The sequence below is a fragment of the Amblyomma maculatum genome, chromosome 3 (genome assembly GCF_055883805.1).
Source record: "Amblyomma maculatum isolate TAMU_Amacu chromosome 3, ASM5588380v1, whole genome shotgun sequence".
Lineage (NCBI taxonomy): Eukaryota > Metazoa > Arthropoda > Arachnida > Ixodida > Ixodidae > Amblyomma > Amblyomma maculatum.
In genome coordinates this window covers 170940254-170959089 of record NC_139346.1, presented here as the reverse complement: position 1 = coordinate 170959089, position 18836 = coordinate 170940254, and the positions used below count along the sequence as shown (strand labels likewise).

Here is an 18836-nt window from a genome sequence, read left to right as displayed (position 1 = left end):
CTTACCAGGTTGTCTCGAGCGCTCAGTAGAAACAAACTGGTGCGTGTACCGAAATAGTGCTTTAACTGCATGATTCATCGTCTTATTCCTTTTCGGCGTGTGAGCTTCAGTGGACATGCTCCACGGTATAACAGATATTTAAAACGATTTTCGAACAAAACGAAACGGCTGTTTCGAACTGCTGAATATTCATTAAAACCTACCCATTAGACAGCATACAAGACAGCTGTTTTAGCATATCAACGAGCACTGAAGGGTACTAAGTCCACCGTCTTTAAAGTAGCCATCCTGAATATTCTAAAACTAATCCAAAACGCTTCTGAAACATAATAAAACCTGGAAACACCAATGAAATGTCGTTATTGCACCCACAGGCGAACCTGCTCCCGGCAGCCTTTGTGCTACTGTATCAAATGATACTTTCGTTAAGTCGTTTTCTTCTTCATCCAATGTTATCCAACGTCTTGATCCAACTGTGCGATCATTTCGCGATGGATCCCACCACGTTCGAATTGAAAGGGATCATACCGATTATCGATTTGAAGCTAACATCATCTAGCGGAATCGATGGTATAAATGGCAAATTTATACGGAATGCTGAAGAGTATAGTTGAATTGCATATTCTCACAATTGTATCATCATGATGTACTACTGAGGACTGGAAGACTGCTGTGTGCATATCAGTACATACAATCGGAACAGAATTCCATATGTTTCAGATCGATAGCATGCAAAATAATGTACGCATATTTCACGTCTTGTTGATTTTTTGAAGGATAATCATTTCATGTCTCTAACAGAGCCCGGCTGCCTAAAATTTTATTTATATATTGATATGAATTGCTGTTCAGTTCTCTGTATTGTCCTCTCTATCCTGAAGGTAAAATACCCCGCCGGGGTGGCGCAGTGGTTACGGCGCTCGACTACTGTTTCCAAGGACGCGGGATCGAATCCCGGCCTCGGCGCCAGCTTTTCGATGGAGGCGAAAAGCAAGGCGCCCGTGTGCTGTGCGATGTCAGTGCACGTTAAAGAACCCCAGGTGGTCGAAATTTCCGGAGTCCTCCTCTACGGCGTCTCTCATAGCCTAAGTCGCTTTGGGACGTTAAGCCCCACAAACCACCTGAAGGTAAAATAAATTTCTTGCCAAGAAGCATGCTCATGCTCGGGGGAGAGGACGAATGAAAAAGGAAGAGAGTGCTAACTTTGTATATGTGTGGTATGGAATGGAGAAACATTTGGTATTGCATGAAATTATGCCAGCTTTGTGAATGCGGTCTTGTGAAAGTGGCCGCTCCCATCTTTATCAAAAATATGAGGTAATAGAGTGCACAGGGGTGAGTTCTGAGCCTCAAAGTGAGCTTAATATTAACCTCGTGCTCTTTCTCCTCTTTCTCCTCTCTCTCTCTCTCTCTCTCTCTCTCTCTCTCTCTCTCTCTCTCTCTCTCTCTCATTGTAGCAAGAAGGGTCTCCGGGGAGCGATGGCCTGGCTGGCCCTGGTGACGCCTGCCTCGATGCTCTGCGCGCTGTCTTGCTCCGCCCCTCTTTACTTCCTCTACCTGAGTGGACGGTACGCAGACAAAAGGAAAACTCAGTGAGCGGATACAGTTCGGGCAGATTAGCTCCACTTCCGTTGTGTATGAGAAACCACCACAATAATAAAGCCGGTTTTTATTCTGCTTTCTCTTTTTTACTTATGCATTTAGGCCCGTTTTTTGCCCTGGGCGAAATGTCCCTGCTAGTGCTCGTACACCACAGAACTGGTTGGACATCAGAACTTTTTTTTTTTTTTTGTATCAGATATTTTCCCTAGATCTCCTAAAGTCTCCTGGAGGGTAGAGAAGAGGTGATAACAGTTTTATTTAAACAGTTCTAGACGACACTTTCAGAAATATGATACACTGCGCTGAACTGCGAAGTGAATTGTATTAAAGAGAATTTCTCTATATATGTATTATACAGTGCAGATAAAACAGTCGACAATCAGTCTCGTTCCATGTTTCGTTGTTCCCCTCATCATCTGCCATCAAAAAATGCTCATTCTTTCGCGGAAGTGACAGAAACATGCTTCTCATACACGTGTCTTAGCAAACAAAACCGTTGTTAGCCTCGGTAATGCGTGTGCAACACGCCCCTATCGCTTTAACCATAGAAAGGAGATTTTCTTTTTTTTTTTTTTTTTTTATGGCGGAAGGCGAGGGGAGCAAGAGAATATGGCATGGGACTGGGTGTGAACTGTTTTATGTCCACCGTATATGCAAAGCGTCCAAGTTAACTATATTTAAAGTTCTGTAAAGAACATGCATCCTAGCCCAATGCATCCAAATCAGGGGTGTTGAGAGGCGATTAGCCCAGCCTGCAGTAGTTTTTTTTTTTTTTTCGTTCTCTAAATTTTAGCAATTAGTCAGGACTTACTAGCTAGACTTTCAATTCTTGATTCAAGAACACTGTGCTAATGCAGGAGTTGTAGATCATTTTCAGAAACAGCCGACTGAGATATTTGGATGAAGCAATCATTTACTCATAGTAATTTCGCAGCTGGAAGCGGTAGGTGAATATGTCTACTCCTGACAAGTTGCACTCACAGATCCGGGCCATGAATGGAAATAACTAGGAGAATAATATAGGCATGCAGCGCACTTGGCAAGTACTCGCAGATTATGACTAGCAGCTTATCGGTATCGCTCAAAAGAAAAGTATACAACAGTTGCATCTTGCCAGTACTCACCTATGGGGCTGACGCGTGGAGGCTAACAAAGAGAATTCTACTTAAGTTAGGACAACGCAGAGAGCTGTGGAACAGATAATGGTAGGTAAAACTTTAAGAGACAGGAAGTGTGCAGAGTGGGTCAGAGAAATAAAGAGAAAAGAGAGAAAAGTTACTGGCATTCTAGTGGAAATCCAAATTGGACTGGAAACTGGATTCCCAAGGAAACGAATGCGCAGCAGGGGGCGGCAGAAAGGTGGGCGGATGAGGTTAAGGAGTTCGCAGTGGTAAAGTGGACGCAGCTAGCACAAAACCGGGGTTAATTGGAGGAATATGGGAGAGGCCTTCGCCCTGCAGTGGGTATAGTCCCGCTACTGCTGATAATGATGGTGAATGTTCTAGCGGCCTTAAACAATTATTCACGCATTAAAATAAAAAACAAAAACATGACGTGACTGCGGTGCAACTTCAACGTCCCCGACACGCGTCTCAGATAAAAATTACACCACCGCAAGTCTGCTTAAGAGCGAAAATTGCGAAACCAACTTTACAGGGCTGTCTTTACTAGCTGCATCGTCATCGTCACTTCTACTATCATCATCACTACTATCGCTACTTTCATCATTATCAACTAAATGAACCGTCATTGTTTATCGCTGTTATCATCATTATCAATGTCACTGACTGCATCATCGTTGTCATCGCTACTATTTATCCCCACGTTAGACGAGGAGAATTACGATCGGCTTCTCAAGCCCGGCGTAGCCTAGCGGCTGGCGCGCTCGGCTGGGGATTGGGGGTTCGATTTCCGATGAAAACATATTTATTTTATTAACCATCAGCAGCAGCCCACGAGCCTAGAAAGACTTTTGCTTCAAAATACACTTTTATCTGGAGCGCTGTCCCTGATGAAGATTTGCGTGTGCACCACGCGACAGAAGTGAGCAAGCAGCTAGTCACGTAATAGCATTTGCGGAGTCCAATAAATCTATATGTAAATCGTATTTCGGTGGAAACTTTACAGCTAGTCTTCTTACAAGACTACCTGTAACTTTTTTTCTTTACTGGCACTTTGTTCCTCAAGCCAATAGTTAATAAGTTAGCTCATTGTCTTTACTAATCAATTTTGCCGAACGTAAAAAAAAATACTGCAGACTAGGCCAGGCGGCTCTCAACTGCCTTCAGTTTGTTTCAGGAGACTAGGACGCTGCGCTGCACCGAACAATATTTAGTAGTTCAGTTCTCGACGGAGTGACCGCCTATCTGCTCTAGAAATCAGTGATTATAGCCGTCGATGAAAAATTTGGAGGACGCTTAAGCTTCGCCTTCAAGAGTGGAACGCGATAGCGTTATTGCACCTCGTCGAGAAAACTTACTAAACGCAAGGGTATTGGGGCATCCTCGCACCGGTACCCGCGCGGCCCGAAGGGGAGAAGCGGGTGAGCGAAGATAGTGATCTAAAGAAAGGAAAGACGCTTGATTCTACAACCTGTGAGGGTGCACGGCGAAACGTCAGGGGCGAGTGGCGCGCCACGTGTCGGGGCAGCGCCGCACATTGCGAGGAGGGGTTCTTCTTTGTTTGCCGCAAGATGGCTCTGCATGTGCGCAGAGCGCAGAAGAAATGTAGCGGAAACGTACTTCGCTACTCGTGTAACTGCGACTTCTGTAAGTAACATGCTCATAATTACCGATATACACTGCAGTATAACGTTCTACGGCATGTTTCTAAGGCAACACCGCATTCACTAGAAGCGCTTTTGTACCGCTTTCAAGCATCGAACTCGTGGTTGAGTGGTAGCGTCTCCGTCTCACACTCCGGAGCAGACTGAGCATATAGAGACTCCGGTGAGGCGAATAGCGTCACCAAGGGTTGTGATTGAGACCGCATGTGAATCGTTCTTCGCGTGAAATGGAACGTAGATTCTCTTCAAATCAGACACGCTTGGCTATATGTTGTTCTCCGTACACTTCGGTTTTTGTCGATCTTATTGTATAACTGTAATGATTAAAGCAAATCAGCATATAACGCGATGCCCCTGTAATTTTAAATTCTTCTTTTTTTTTTTTACCGTTAGAATCTGCAAAATCGGCAGCCATGAATAGACGATGCCGTACCATACGAAAGAAAATAATCTGCTCTTAATGAGCGATTGGGCTCACCGCATATATACTCACAAATTCTTACTCCATAGTGGATGCCTCTAATGTGTTTAACACGATTGGACAGGAATTATAGGTAACCAGGGAGCCATGTGGTTCAGTTTACTTGGGTTCAGAGAACTGTGAAGCAAGCTCTTTCCTCAGATTTCAGTAGGTTTTTTATCTGGGCGTTGATAGACCAGTCTCAATAATGATTCAAACATCTTATCAGTAAGTATACTGCAGAGTTCGTTTTTCTTTTGGTTGAGTTTTTATACACAATGGTTTATTAAAAAATGCTAACTCACAAGTATACGAGAACAGGGGTACACAAGCACATTCTCTTGTACTATCTCCATTGTATATGGGACGTTATGTGGTATGCATGGGTCGCTTTTGTTTCAGCAAACGACCGACGGCTAACGAAATGGAGGAAGTCTGCGTCACGGCTGCCAACCGACTGCGCAAACTGGGGCCGATCAGGTACGCCCCTGAGCACCATTCAGCACAGCTCGCTTTTATCATTTATGCACCAGTTAGTAGGCTCTGCTTGAAATACCCCTCAAACGAGCTTCAATAGACAGGAAAAAAATGTTCGCTTAAGTGAAAGCTTATGCAACTGAAATTAACACATATCTGCTCATTTTGATGAACCGAAGTTAATGCCGAGAATTGAAATGGTTCCTGAGAATATACTGAAGACTCCACGCTTGTATTGTGTGCTTTGAGTTCTCGATAGAGTGCATTATTTGTCCGTTTAATTTTTTGTTGACTATTACCCTCTTCTTAACCCTGGCGATCGAGTTCGTATGCTTTTGCGCAACTTTTTGGCTGCTGGGCGACGAAGGATTTTAACTTCCTTGGGCACGTCAGTGCGCTTTTCTAAGTTCTAGATTTATCCTAGACTTCTTCCTGAGGGTAAGGGGAAAAAGCTACAGCAAATACGTGCAGCCATTGCTCGCTCTAGAGAAATGCTTAGTGACCACACGAAAGAAAACCATTAGTTCTTAATGAACGATTTGAATCGTTGCTATGCTTACCCTATTAAGAAGATATATCATACCCTGCAGTTTCACACACACAAAAAAACTAAAGGACTCGAAAGTTTGAAAAAATATGTAGTTTCAGAAAAACGTGATTTATGACGGCAATTTCCGCAATTATGACGAAACGAAGCATTTCTAATTGCAAGCAGTAAGTGCTAATTAAGTATCAGTACACGTTAACGCTTCGCTCAACTGCAAGTTGAGGGGCTCTGAAATTTGTCTAAAAGACATTTGCGCTCTTTTGAACTCATCTTTGCCGACGAATTTCGCTTAAGTTTGTTGAGCTCAAAACGCTTTTCAAGTAACGTTTCTAAATGTGGTATTTTTCACTGTAAATTGTTTTTTGTTCTTTGCCTCTATCATTCTGCCCCTGAGATGACCACTGCAGTTGAGACCGCGCGCCTCTTTTTTTCTTCATAGCTCTTAATTTTATGAAAATAAAAGAAAAGAAAATCGGTTACAAGAGTTCTTGCCTAGTGCACTTGGCAGGCTGGTTGCATAAACACTGTTCCTTTTCGTTTCCTGCAGAAACAACGACCTCTTAATTGCGTGGGGAATCGTGAGCTACGTCACCTACGTGGTCCTCAGTGCAATGTTTGGGTTCAGTGCAAGGTGAGAAACGATGTGCACCGCTGGGCATGGTTTCGGCCGCTGGAATCACTTCCTGCAAAGAGCTTCCAGCGGCTGAAACCAGTATCACGGAGAAGGTGTGATTTAGTACGTCGCTATAATCATGTCAACTTTTTTTCTTTACGGTTCGCAGCAATATCCACTCTATCTATGTTGTATAACAGGTGAGACGCGGCACCTAGCGGCCTCGAACACGAGTCGATTTTGTATACGCTAGCTGCATTTATCGAACTGCCGTGCATGATTAATGAAAAGCTTGAAGCTGTGTCGATAGGAGATTGCAGCGATTTGATGTCGACTTTCCATGAAGCAATATGTGCATAACTTTGGTTTCTCGTGGGTGTTTCATCGAACTGTGTCAGAAATTGTTAAAAATAGCGAGAACACATAAGCGGTCTTAGCCAGGTACTCTCAGCTACTACGGACTCTTTACACAGAGAATTACGTATAAGTACATAATTGGAGGTGGTGCTGTGGTTAAGATGCTCGAATGCTGTGCCCAAGGCTGCGGGATCGAATCCTGCATTCGGTAACCTCTTCTTGGTGGAGGCGAAAAGCAAGGCGTCGGTGTGCTGTGCGATGTCAGCGCACGTTAAAGAACCCCAGGTGGCCGATATTTCCGGCGCCCTCCACTACGGCGTCTCTCATAGTCTGAGTCTCTTTGGGACGTCGAAACTCATAAATATAATCTAACCTCTTTAATATTCTCTAATCTGGTGGTTGGTGTTAGTGGAGAGATCGAGGCCCGTGGTCAAGACAATGTCATCCGTTTTTTAAACGAAGAAATTTTTCATTCTCACGCCCCGCAGAGTGAGAAAATCAGGATATTTTTTTCTTTCACATAATAGAAACCATAACTGAGCAAACTGAGAACGCTGGTGTTGCCTTCTTGTACTTTGCAGTTGAGCAAGAGAAGCAGCGCACGCATGAGCAGAGAACAATATTGAACTAGATGTTTATTAAAAGAGTGAGTCTACGTCGTACATGTCGGGCATCATACCAAAAAGAAATACGCCCTTACAGCTGCTTTTATAGGGCCCAATAGGTGGCGCAGTAGGCGGTCACAGTCACTTAACGGTATACAGGAATACGTTAGATAACAGCCGAACATGACAGGATGCATGCACAGTAAGAACTTCTTATGACCTGCTAACGTTAACTCGTTTACCCTGCAATAACATTCTCGCTTACTCTTAAGTGAGAATGAAAATCCACGGTAATAGGAACTGATTCGCTGTAGAGAAACACGAAATTTACTGTTGATCAAAATTTCTTTCTCTGTGACCGCCTGTCGTCCTCCTCATAAGTGACATTCCAACACCATTAAGTCCAGTGCATTTTTAATTGGAATGCGTGCGCTCTACGCTCTTTGCATTGCCCGCGTATATTCAGACTACTTCCCCTTAATAACGTCGTGCCTGTATGCTCTCCGCGCATGCAGCAAGAACATGGTGCCCTACCTGAGCTTCCTGCTGGTGGTTTGCAGCGCGCTGCCCGAGTCCACAACACGGTTCTGGGACTTGAACAGGCGCATGCTTGTCTGGGCGGCCGTGTCTCGGGACTTGCCCTGGGCGGTGGTCATCATCAACAGCACCGTGCAGCTGGCCACACGCATAGTGGAGGTATGCAAGGCAGTTTTTAATCCTTTACCAACGTGTACTTTAAAACCTACGAGAGGTACGTCTTTTCGCTCCGTGAAGGTGAGCTTCTATCAAGCTCTATCATGTATACATGATAGAGTTTAATGATTAATTAAATAAAACTAACTGCCTACTTTTTATTTTGTTTTTATTTCAAAGGGCATTATTGTATTTCGAAGTTGTAAGTCGTTGACATCAAATGCGAGTTCCACTTTAAAATATTCTTTACCGCTAGTGAGAGTCGATATATTGAGCCTTCAAAAACGCATTTGAAAGCTCCGTGAGTTGGCTTTTCGGAATTTCGAATTCATGGGCTCTTGCACGGGTGGCGGTGCTTTCTCGGAATTAAGCAGTATATATTCAGCTTTTCCTTATTATTATTTAAACAGTGGGCTGACAATGGTTTGTTTGTTTGTTTGTTTTTTGTTTGTTTCAGAATACAACTTTCGTTTTTGTATCTTTCTTATGTGAATGTGAACTCCTATACATTAAACGTGTGTTGTTTGTGTTCGTCAATAACTAATGATAGAAAATGAGCGTCACACAACATAGCAAACATAAAACTCATTTGAGAAAGCCAGATTCCATGTCACCACTGCGTTTTTGAGCCCAATTCAGTCACACACAAAGCCATCAAGTGGTCTGCTTATTCACAAAGGCCGTAGAACTGCCCCTTGACCGTTGCGGTAGCACAAACATTAAAATTTTAAATGATGCCTATGCATGGTTTTGAGTGGCCTTACATTGAATGCACAAAACCTACTTAACAACAAAGCTGACTTAAGACGGGGACCAGAGTTAACAAACAGTGCTTCGAGAGCAGATGGCGAAATGATGGAACATATCCTGGCCTACAGAAACGAGTAAAGCAACAAAGAAATGCCTTAAGGCGCACAGCAGAACTGTCTAATGGTGTCATATCGCGCCATTGTCTTCAGCATTTTACTCTAAAACTAATTTGGCAAATTGAGTTCGACATAGTTTCATCGCTTTCTTTCGGCTGAAAGAGAAAAATCAAAATATTAATCAGCCATTAGATTATATTTCTTTGTAGCTTGTGGCTCCGGTTGGCGGGTTCCTCAGCGATCGCGCGCGTTGGGATCGCCTGTGGAAATGATTTGGGGGCGAAAGTAAAGTACAACAGAAATAAATAGAATCACCATTTTTCTAGCATCAGACATGGGAGGCGGTCGGGCTATATCGGCAAACGGGACGGGCCATACTAAAAGCTGTCACATAGGACGTACTCGGCTGCAAACCAGTGTACGAGAGGAGGTGGGACGGGCGAGGCGGTAGTCAATGTGCCTGAAAGACAAGAAGCTGAATTTCAGGCACGTATGACACAATAAAAAAGTTAACGCTCAAACTGCGTTCACGGAATATTGCATAGCGTACCGTGGACACTATTTGCAGTTTTAAAAAGAACCACAGTGAATTCACAGTGTCAATCCGTCAACAGAGAACAGTGTAGCGTCGTCCGCGGCGGGGTTTGCATATTTAATAATATTATAATAATTGGTTCACAGGAAAGGAAAAGGCGCAGTATCTGTCACACTTGTTTTTGTGGACACCTGAACCGCGCCGTAAGGGAAGAAGGAAGGTGGGAGTTAAAGTGGAAAGAGAGAAAAAGGAGCCGTAGTGGAGGGCTGCGGAGTAATTTCGACCACCTGGGGATCTTTAACGTGCGCTGACAGGGGTTTGTATCTCGGTGTGCAGAGCAACAACTTATTGGAGAGCGGCTTCGACACGCTGGGCGTCGACTTCTGGACACACAACTCGCCGCTGGCCAACCAGCTGCTTCTGGGCGCTATTGGGAGCCTACTTGCAGAGATCACCGACAACAAGGCGCTCAACATCGACCTCATGCCGTTCGTGATCAGGATAGTGAGTGTCCGGCTTCGATACGCGGTGACGTCATTGGGAGTCGTAATGCACTCTATCGTGATATGCCAGCTCATTCACCTTTGTACTCGCATTTTGCACAGAGCCAGATCTTGGCGATAATTTTTGGCTTACTCGGTCGGGTCAGATATTAGTCTAATTTTGAGCGAGCCAATTAGAAGTTCGTTTTCTATGTAGGGATGCTAGGCCAAGGAAGACGCTTTCGCAAAGACTCTGCTGGTAGGGGTGCCGGCATCTATAGCATGGGGCTGTGGAACAGCATTCGTTTAGTCTCGCGTTCTGACGCTGCTCGTACAGATGTTGCGAAAAGGAGGACGCTTAAGCTTCGCTTTAAAAGAAGACGCGATAGCACCCTTTACATGGCTATATATATATATATATATATATATATATATATATATATATATATATATATATATATATATATATATATATATATATATATATATATATATATATATATATATATATATATATATATATATATATATATATATATATATATATGGTGGGCTCTATGGTTGCAAGAATACGATATTCGCGTTATTTACCGATCTGGTCGCAAACATAAAGACGCCGACGCTTTATCTCGCTCACCGCTTCCAGCCGACCTTGCCAGCCTCTCCGTCTTAGAATCCGTGGAATCTTCGATCAACGTCAGTGACATGCCTGCCGAACAACGGAAGGATCCATGGATCGCCTCTCATATTGACTACCTTTCAAACCAATCAGCTATTACCCCTTCACGCGCCCTTCGCCGCCAAGCTTCCCACTATGAGATTCGGGATAACCTCCTTTACTGGCGCAACTACAGCTCAAGTGTACGGAAATGGCTCCTCGTGATTCCGCGCCATTTACGGACTCAAATATGTACAGCCTTTCATGCCGATCCACAGTGCGGACACGCCGGAGTTTTCAAGACGTACACACGAATCCGTCTTCGTTACTATTGGCGCGGTATGTATAACTCGGTCCTCGGGTACGTTCGATCGTGCCTGACGTGCCAACGCCGCAAACCTGCCTCTCCCCGTTCGGCTAGTGAGTTACAGCCTCTCACATGCCCGCTTAGACCCTTCGGCCGCATTGGAATTGACCTATATGGCCCTCTTGCGTACACACCCGATGGCAATCGCTGGGTCATTGTCGCCGTCGACCACCTGACGCGATATGCCGAAACCGCCGCGCTCCCAGCTGCAACAACCCGAGATGTGGCCGGTTTCTTATTGAAGAACTTCATTCTCCGTCACGGGGCTCCTCGTGAATTGCTCAGCGACAGAGGCCGTGCTTTCTTATCCGAAGTCGTTGAAGCCCTGCTCGATCAGTGCAAAATCATTCACCGGACTTGCACCGCTTACCACCCGCAAACGAACGGCTTTGTTGAACGATTTAATCGCACCCTCGGCGACATGCTCGCGAAGTACGTCGTATCCAACCACACGAACTGGGACATTGTCCTTCTTTATATCACCTATGCGTACAATACTGCTACGCAATCTAGCACGGGTTTCTCTCCGTTCTTTTTGCTTTACGGTCGGCATCCATCTGCTCCCCTCTATACTGTCCTCCCCCACAACCCTGATCCATCGGAATACACTACAGTAGCAGAAGCTGCCAAGTATGCCGAAGAATGCCGCCAGATTGCCCGCACGTTTAGGATCGACTCTCAGTGGGGCCAAAAATATCGCCATGACACCGATCAGGAGAATGCACCACACTTTGAGCCCGGCTCACTTGTGTGGCTATGGGTTCCATCCGGTAGCCCCGGTCTCTCCGCAAAGCTGACCTCAAAGTATCACGGGCCCTACCGTGTCGTCGAGCGCACTTCACCAGTGAACTATATTGTTGAGCCGCTTACGCCATCTTCTGATATGCGACGCCGTGGCCGCGAGACTGTACATGTTCAGCGTCTTAAGCCATTCTACGATCCAATTGTACCTTCGTCCCCTTAAGTCACCAGGATGGCTCCTTTTTCTATGGGGGGCATTATGAAGAAGAAGATGAGCCCTTTTGGCTGGACGCTGATGAAGAGGAAGTAGTCTGTGGAATTGTGATCGCGCAGATCATCGTGCTGGTTTGATCATCGTGCGCTTCCTTGCCGACCTCGACGCCGTCTTGGACGTACAGATTAAACCTTCTCTTACAATATATATATATATATATATATATATATATATATATATATATATATATATATATATATATATAATATGCTTAGGATGATTCGGCTAGGATTGACTTCCGCAACGACTACGAGGATACTGTGCAACATCGCTCACGGGCGTACGCGCGGCACAGTCAAGGAACGAAAGCATGCAGCATGCTTCTGCGCAAGAAAGAGTACCCTCGCAAGGTGGTTTCAGTGCATCTTCGCGGGGAACTGCGGAAAAGCTGTCTTACGGAAGCAGCATGCTTCCTGGCCTGTGCGATCGTGCGATACAGAGTGCGTCATAGACTAAAAGCCGCCTATGCGCGAAGTACACTGGATTGTTGTCTTTTAGGCCTAAAAACTACGGGTGGACATTTTCAACTGACACGAATTCGTACCACACGTTACGCGGCGCAGGGAAAGCCAGATATCGGCGCTGCGTGCGTTGTCTGCGACGAACAAAATGCACGTGGTGTATGTACGTGCTTGCTCATGGAGTGGGTAACAGATACGTTGCAGATGGTGCGAGACAGAGAAACAAAAGGTTGCGCTTTTGGGTACCTTCAATGTGCTTGGAATAAGATGGAAACAAAACATCAGGAAAAAAAAAATAAACACAAGAAAGCAGCCGCTCTGGGTAACCTGAGAAAGATGACAGTGATAAAATTTTTGGGGGACACATAATCTCCGCCGTTAAGTGCATTTCGTCACAGCGTAGGTTAACTAAGCCGTTTGAACGTACCTGCGTGGCCTATGGATAACGTGAATGCAAGGCTCCTGGAAGACTGATTCTGATATCACCCTGCCAAATGAAAGGAGAGCCCCGAGTTGGCAGCTCCTGCCAAGCATAATATAGGCAACCCTATGTCCAGTCAGTGCTCGGCCATGTCAGCTGGCACCTACTATACCGCCTGCCAGCGCCATGCTCATGATGTTTCGCTCCCAACGCCGGCACCGACGTCGGATTTTCAGTGAACGTTTGAAAGAAATCTCGACCAACGACATTTTTAAATGAGATAATAAGAGCTGGTTTCGTGCTCAGCCTTCTGTTATCGTGTATAGTTGAATCAAGGCCTTATTTTCACTTATTATTCCTAATAGAAAGCTATTTTCATGACTGTTTTCATATTTTGGTTTTGGTTTTATATGGGGTTTAACGTCCCAAAGCAACTCAGGCTATGAGAGACGCCGTAGTTGGAAGACTGGAAATTTTAACCACCTGGGGTTCTTAAACGTGCACTGACACAACACAGCACACGGACATCTTGATTTTCGCTCCCATCGAAAAGTGCACGCAGTGGCCAGGATTTGATCCCGCATCCTCGGCCACAGCAGTCGAGCGCCACTCAGCCATCGTGGCCAGGCGTTTTCTTTAATGTAACATCTGTATACGCATAGCATTCTCACAGGTCTTTTTTCTTTAGGGGTACATCTGTTAAGGCGAACAAATCTTTCAATCTCGTCTTATAGAGGGAATCACCATATCATCCGACAACGCCTCTTTTGATGCGGACTTCTGATCAATTCTCACTGGATGCACTGAGTACACGACACAAACTTAATATAAAACGAAAACTACCACCGTACAAGCTCGGTGTGAAATGCGAGCAGGAACAAAGCGGCGGTTTAGCCAAAATAAGCATTTTACGTGGCGCTCTGAATGCACTGCTGGCCGTATTTGCGAGGTCCTAGGATGATGCTCTTGCAGTGTACATGTTATGCAGTCTCTTGTGATCGTAATGATCGAATTAGACCGAAGATATATTTTCAGTGGCGTGACATCTTTACAGCGTTGCATTCACACACGTCGGTGACCCCTGAACGCAGTGAGAAGAACTGCGTTCAAAGGCGCAGACTGCAAACTGAAATGTATCTGCGGGAAGTCAATATAAAAAAGTTGTGCGAGAACTTGCGAGAAACTCGAGGTAGGGCTGCTTACTATTATGTTTCTGCCCCTGTCTACACTCTAAAGAAAAAAAAAATTATCTTCAAAAAAATTTTAAAATTTAGCCAATAATCCCGCACTTTATTTCGAAGCTTTGAAGCTACAGAGAATGTATATGTTAAAATATTATTTTTTTGCATTAGGTGTATGCTATGCCCTAATTCATTGCACCTAATGCATCATATTATTAAATTTGATACTTTGTAGCTAGCGTTGCATATGTTTACGTGTTATCTGAGCACGCCGATAAGATAATCGTTGAAACATTATTTCCTTTTCTCCTTTATGGGGGTTCATTCTCGTAATAAGAATTCGCCGCGCGGGGGGGGGGGGGGGGGGGGGGGGCTAGACGCTACACTCGCCTTCTAGCCCCGACGTGCCAGCCCTAGCAGACAGAGCTGTGACCCCCAACCCGCGGTGCGAGAAGTCGCCACTGCGGCGGGTTCGGGCCAGAGGGGACAAACACCGAGTTACGTACTCGAACAGGGTTTATTGTGCTCGAGCACACGGCAGGAGAATAGCAATCAAGAACAACTACCGTGTAGCGAGCGAACGCCGCGTACGGGGGTGAAATAAAAACCACCTAATAGGGAAGCGCGCCAAGGAGGTGAGAGGGATAATATGGGGGTTCATTCTCGCAAGAATGCGCCTCGGGGGGGCTAGACGCTACAGTCGCCTTCTAGCCCCGACGTGCCAGCCCTAGCAGACAGAGCTGTGACCCCCAAACCGCGGTGCGAGAAATCGCCACTGCGGCGGGTTCGGGCCAGAGGGGACAAACACCGAGTTACGTACTCGAACAGGGTTTATTGTGCTCGAGCACACGGCAGGAGAATAGCAATCAAGAACAACTACCGTGTAGCGAGCGAACGCCGCGTACGGGGGTGAAATAAAAACCACCTAATAGGGAAGCGCGCCAAGGAGGTGAGAGGGATAATATGGGGGTTCATTCTCGCAAGAATGCGCCTCGGGGGGGCTAGACGCTACAGTCGCCTTCTAGCCCCGACGTGCCAGCCCTAGCAGACAGAGCTGTGACCCCCAAACCGCGGTGCGAGAAATCGCCACTGCGGCGGGTTCGGGCCAGAGGGGACAAACACCGAGTTACGTACTCGAACAGGGTTTATTGTGCTCGAGCACACGGCAGGAGAATAGCAATCAAGAACAACTACCGTGTAGCGAGCGAACGCCGCGTACGGGGGTGAAATAAAAACCACCTAATAGGGAAGCGCGTCAAGGAGGTGAGAGGAAGAGTCTTCTCACCTGACACGGCTTCTCGCTCACATCCCGTTGCGGTAGGTGCCTACGGTTAGTGGGCGATTCTCGGTGACGGCGGTGGTCTCCTCGGCGGAAATCATGTACCGCGCGCGTGCGCGCCCATTCGCCGAAGAACCCCGAGCGATTTGCTACAGTCGCGCTCCTCGACACGGAAAGGGAGAGGAGGTCTCCCGGTTACGCCGGCAGGAAAGAGGGAAGTCCGCGGCAGCGTCGCCGCAGGCCCCGGAGGCGGCGGGGGGTGGCCAGCATGCCCTCTCCTCCGTCAACCTCTCTGCCAGCGCGCGTAATCACGCGTGTTAATTACGCGCGGGCGTTATAATGGAGGAAGGGGATTGTGAATCCCCACACCTTGTAACTCCTAATTTTTTTCATTTCACGAATTAGTTTCTGCAATATAGCCGCTGTTGAACGCTTTGCCCTGTCCAACTCCTTGCGACCAATCGACTAAAGCAGTCCCGCATGTTCTCTGAAACTGCGGCTCTCACTCGACTCCCACCACAGCATCAAAGAGCTTGAAAAACACGCAGACTCAACACTCGTCCTGTCGTCGTTTCTTCTGTCTATTTGTTTTTCACTCTTTTTGGTGCGATATCGCATTTGGAAGTTATGCTACCGCACCGCACCGCACCGCACCGCACCGCACCGCATCACACCAGATCACATCACATCACATCACAGCACAGCACAGCACACGCCACGCCACGCCACGCCACGCCACGCCACGCCACGCCACGCCACGCCACGCCACGCCACGCCACACCACACCACACCACACCACACCACACCACACCACACCACACCACACCACACCACACACCTCACCACAGCCGCTGTGCCTAAGGAAGTAAATTGATTATATATGGTCTTGCCGACGAATCCATGCAGCAAGTACAGTTGGGGGCAGTGGAGCAACATGTAATAATAAAGACCGGTTCGTCAACATTTCGCCATGCATCAATGTGTACTTCACGGCCATAATTTTTTATTCACACTACCTCGGCTCCAACTCTAGTGACGTGGACTAAGCTCGGCGTCATGGCCGTCACAGGCCGAGCTCACGGAGGTGGACCCTTCGCGATACGTCGTACCGGCGGCGCTGGGTGCCTGCACCAACATGATCCTACCCATCCACCTGCCCATGATCGTGGCCCACGAGGTGGCGGACGTGCCCATGGTCCGATTGGTGAGCGGAGAGGGAGCTATCAGCTGCATCTCTTTCCCATGCGTTGTGGTGCGCGAGCCTGCCAGATGTAGCAGCCAAAGTGGCACGAATGACAGAAAAGGGCGACAGACTAGCTTTAATGTGCAACTGGAGTTTTTATTGAAGGAACAACATATGCATGTTATGTTCTGTTAATAAACGAATTCGGTTGCAAATCATATAGCCGATCCCTTTCTGTTCTGTTGATTCGTCTCGACTTTGTTGTTACATTTACAATAAATTGCACCACCTTGACTAACTGTCCCTACCTATTGTATGCCAGCACGATAAACATCTCAGTTCAGAAAAAGGAGGAATTATTCGAGCTCTGAAGCGGGGCTCTATTTATTGTTGTTTATTTGGTATTGCAGTTAAATATTGCGTAATCTTGGGAATTGTTCGTGGTCCAGCATTTATGCATCTTGCTGATATTCACCTGATACTGAACCTAAACCTTTTTTCATTTTCTTGTTGGATCAAGCTAGCGCCATGATCTCAGTGTTGAAGGGTTGGTAACAATTGAATGAAGGTTATTCTTCTGCCACTACTGACTTCCGCGTCCGTGATAGTACACCTGAGCTTTGGAGTGTTACAAAACCGCATACCTCTCTTTCGACTGCCGTCAAAAGTGTTTTTTTTCTTTTTTTTTTTTTTTTTACTGTTCACATTATCGCATATTCAATCAAACTTAAAATCTGCGTAGCGCCAGTGGAGTCTCTCTTTTACTTCTATGCGCACTTTTCACTTGTTGCTTGGTGCGTACCATGTATGTGATTTCGCTAACTTTCACATAAACTCCACTTTATTCACCACTGCGGCTGGCTATGTCGTTATGCTAGTGGTTATGTCGTTATGCTACTGGAGACAATATCGTAATTAACATGATTTCACTTCATTGTTGAGTATACTTTATTTGCCTGCGCTTTAATTTAGGTGCTAAAATCATGTCCAAAGCCTTACTTTTGAATGTTCTTATTTACTCGTGGGCCTCTTTCTGCGTGCAGGTGCTGATTGCCACGGTGGCAAAAGCTGTCATCATTTTGACATCAGTGTTCTCCGTGAACACCTACGGCGGCTACCTCCTCGATTGGGCCACGCCTCCAGGGAACGTCAGCTTTGTCGCCTACTCTAAATGACGTCATTCGACGAAGCGGCGTTGCCACCAGTCCTCTGTCGTTACGACGGAGAGGCATCGATAGAGCGCTAATTTTTCCCCGGCGTTAAGACAGTTTCAGTTAGTAATTTTTTTATTTTTTTTTATAGTTCCCAGCGCATCGACGATATACGCATTTCTTTTTTATGAGCAAGGACAATGTGTGTCATTTGTGCATCAGAGCGATATTTTCTATGCGAACAAATTATAAAATTTATCATAAATCGCGAAAAACCGTGACACCGTAATACCACTATCTCGTTAACTTGACTGCGTGGTACTGGTGCGAAACTGTTAAAACAGTTTAAAACAGGTAGTTCCATATTGCGGAGTGGCACATACGAATAGCTTGGGGCAGAGGTAACTTGATACGAATTTTCGTTTTTTGTACAGTGGTACAGATAAACAGCTTACTACTACAAGGCTGTTGCAAGAGAAACCTTGCGCAAGCGCTGCACGGTTTTCCTCCGCGCAGATACCAGTGAAATCATCGCCTGTTTGTTGCTGCGATGTAATGCAATCCATATGTCGGCAATCCACATGCAATCCATATGCAATCCATATGTGGGCTGTATGGGACAGTATTGTCACTGGTATAATTACAGGCTTCCAGTTTTTGTTCCATTCAGGTTGATTGTTAACTGCGCCAGAACTTGAAGCAGGAAGTGCACTTTCAGACATGCAGCGAACAAAGAAGTTTTGGTACTGTGCACAAACTTTTGATGATGCAGACTTCGTGTGTAGTGGTGAAGTTTTCGCCTCATGGCGGCACGCATTTTGGTGTCGTATCGATGTGCCAGAGCCGGTAATTAGTCAGTGCGCTTCTTAACGGTTGCATCGACGCTGTCGCACTGCGATCATTGTCTTGGAAGGACTCGCCACTGTCGTGAAAAATGTACTATTCATTCAAAGCAGCCCTATCTGAAGCTAATCAAGGTGTGGACTTTCGACAGGCATCAGGACCATCAAGTCAACACGACCTCTGAGAACATTTCTGGAACATAGTGTGCCTATAAACAGTGGCATGTCGATAAAGTTCGCTTCTGTGTTCTTTCTG

At 46.0% G+C, this 18836-nt stretch overlaps 1 protein-coding gene across 1 annotated transcript; it reads left to right on the top strand.

The window, feature by feature from the left end:
* Positions 1–1479: 1479 nt before the first annotated feature.
* Positions 1480–17762, top strand: LOC146196908 (uncharacterized). Its single transcript, XM_084597090.1, has 7 exons — positions 1480–1568; positions 5250–5327; positions 6419–6502; positions 7962–8142; positions 9877–10044; positions 16474–16608; positions 17631–17762. Exons 1-7 carry the CDS (start codon positions 1480–1482, stop codon positions 17760–17762), a joined length of 867 nt encoding a protein of 288 aa, XP_084453216.1.
* The last annotated feature ends 1074 nt before the right edge of the window (positions 17763–18836 follow it).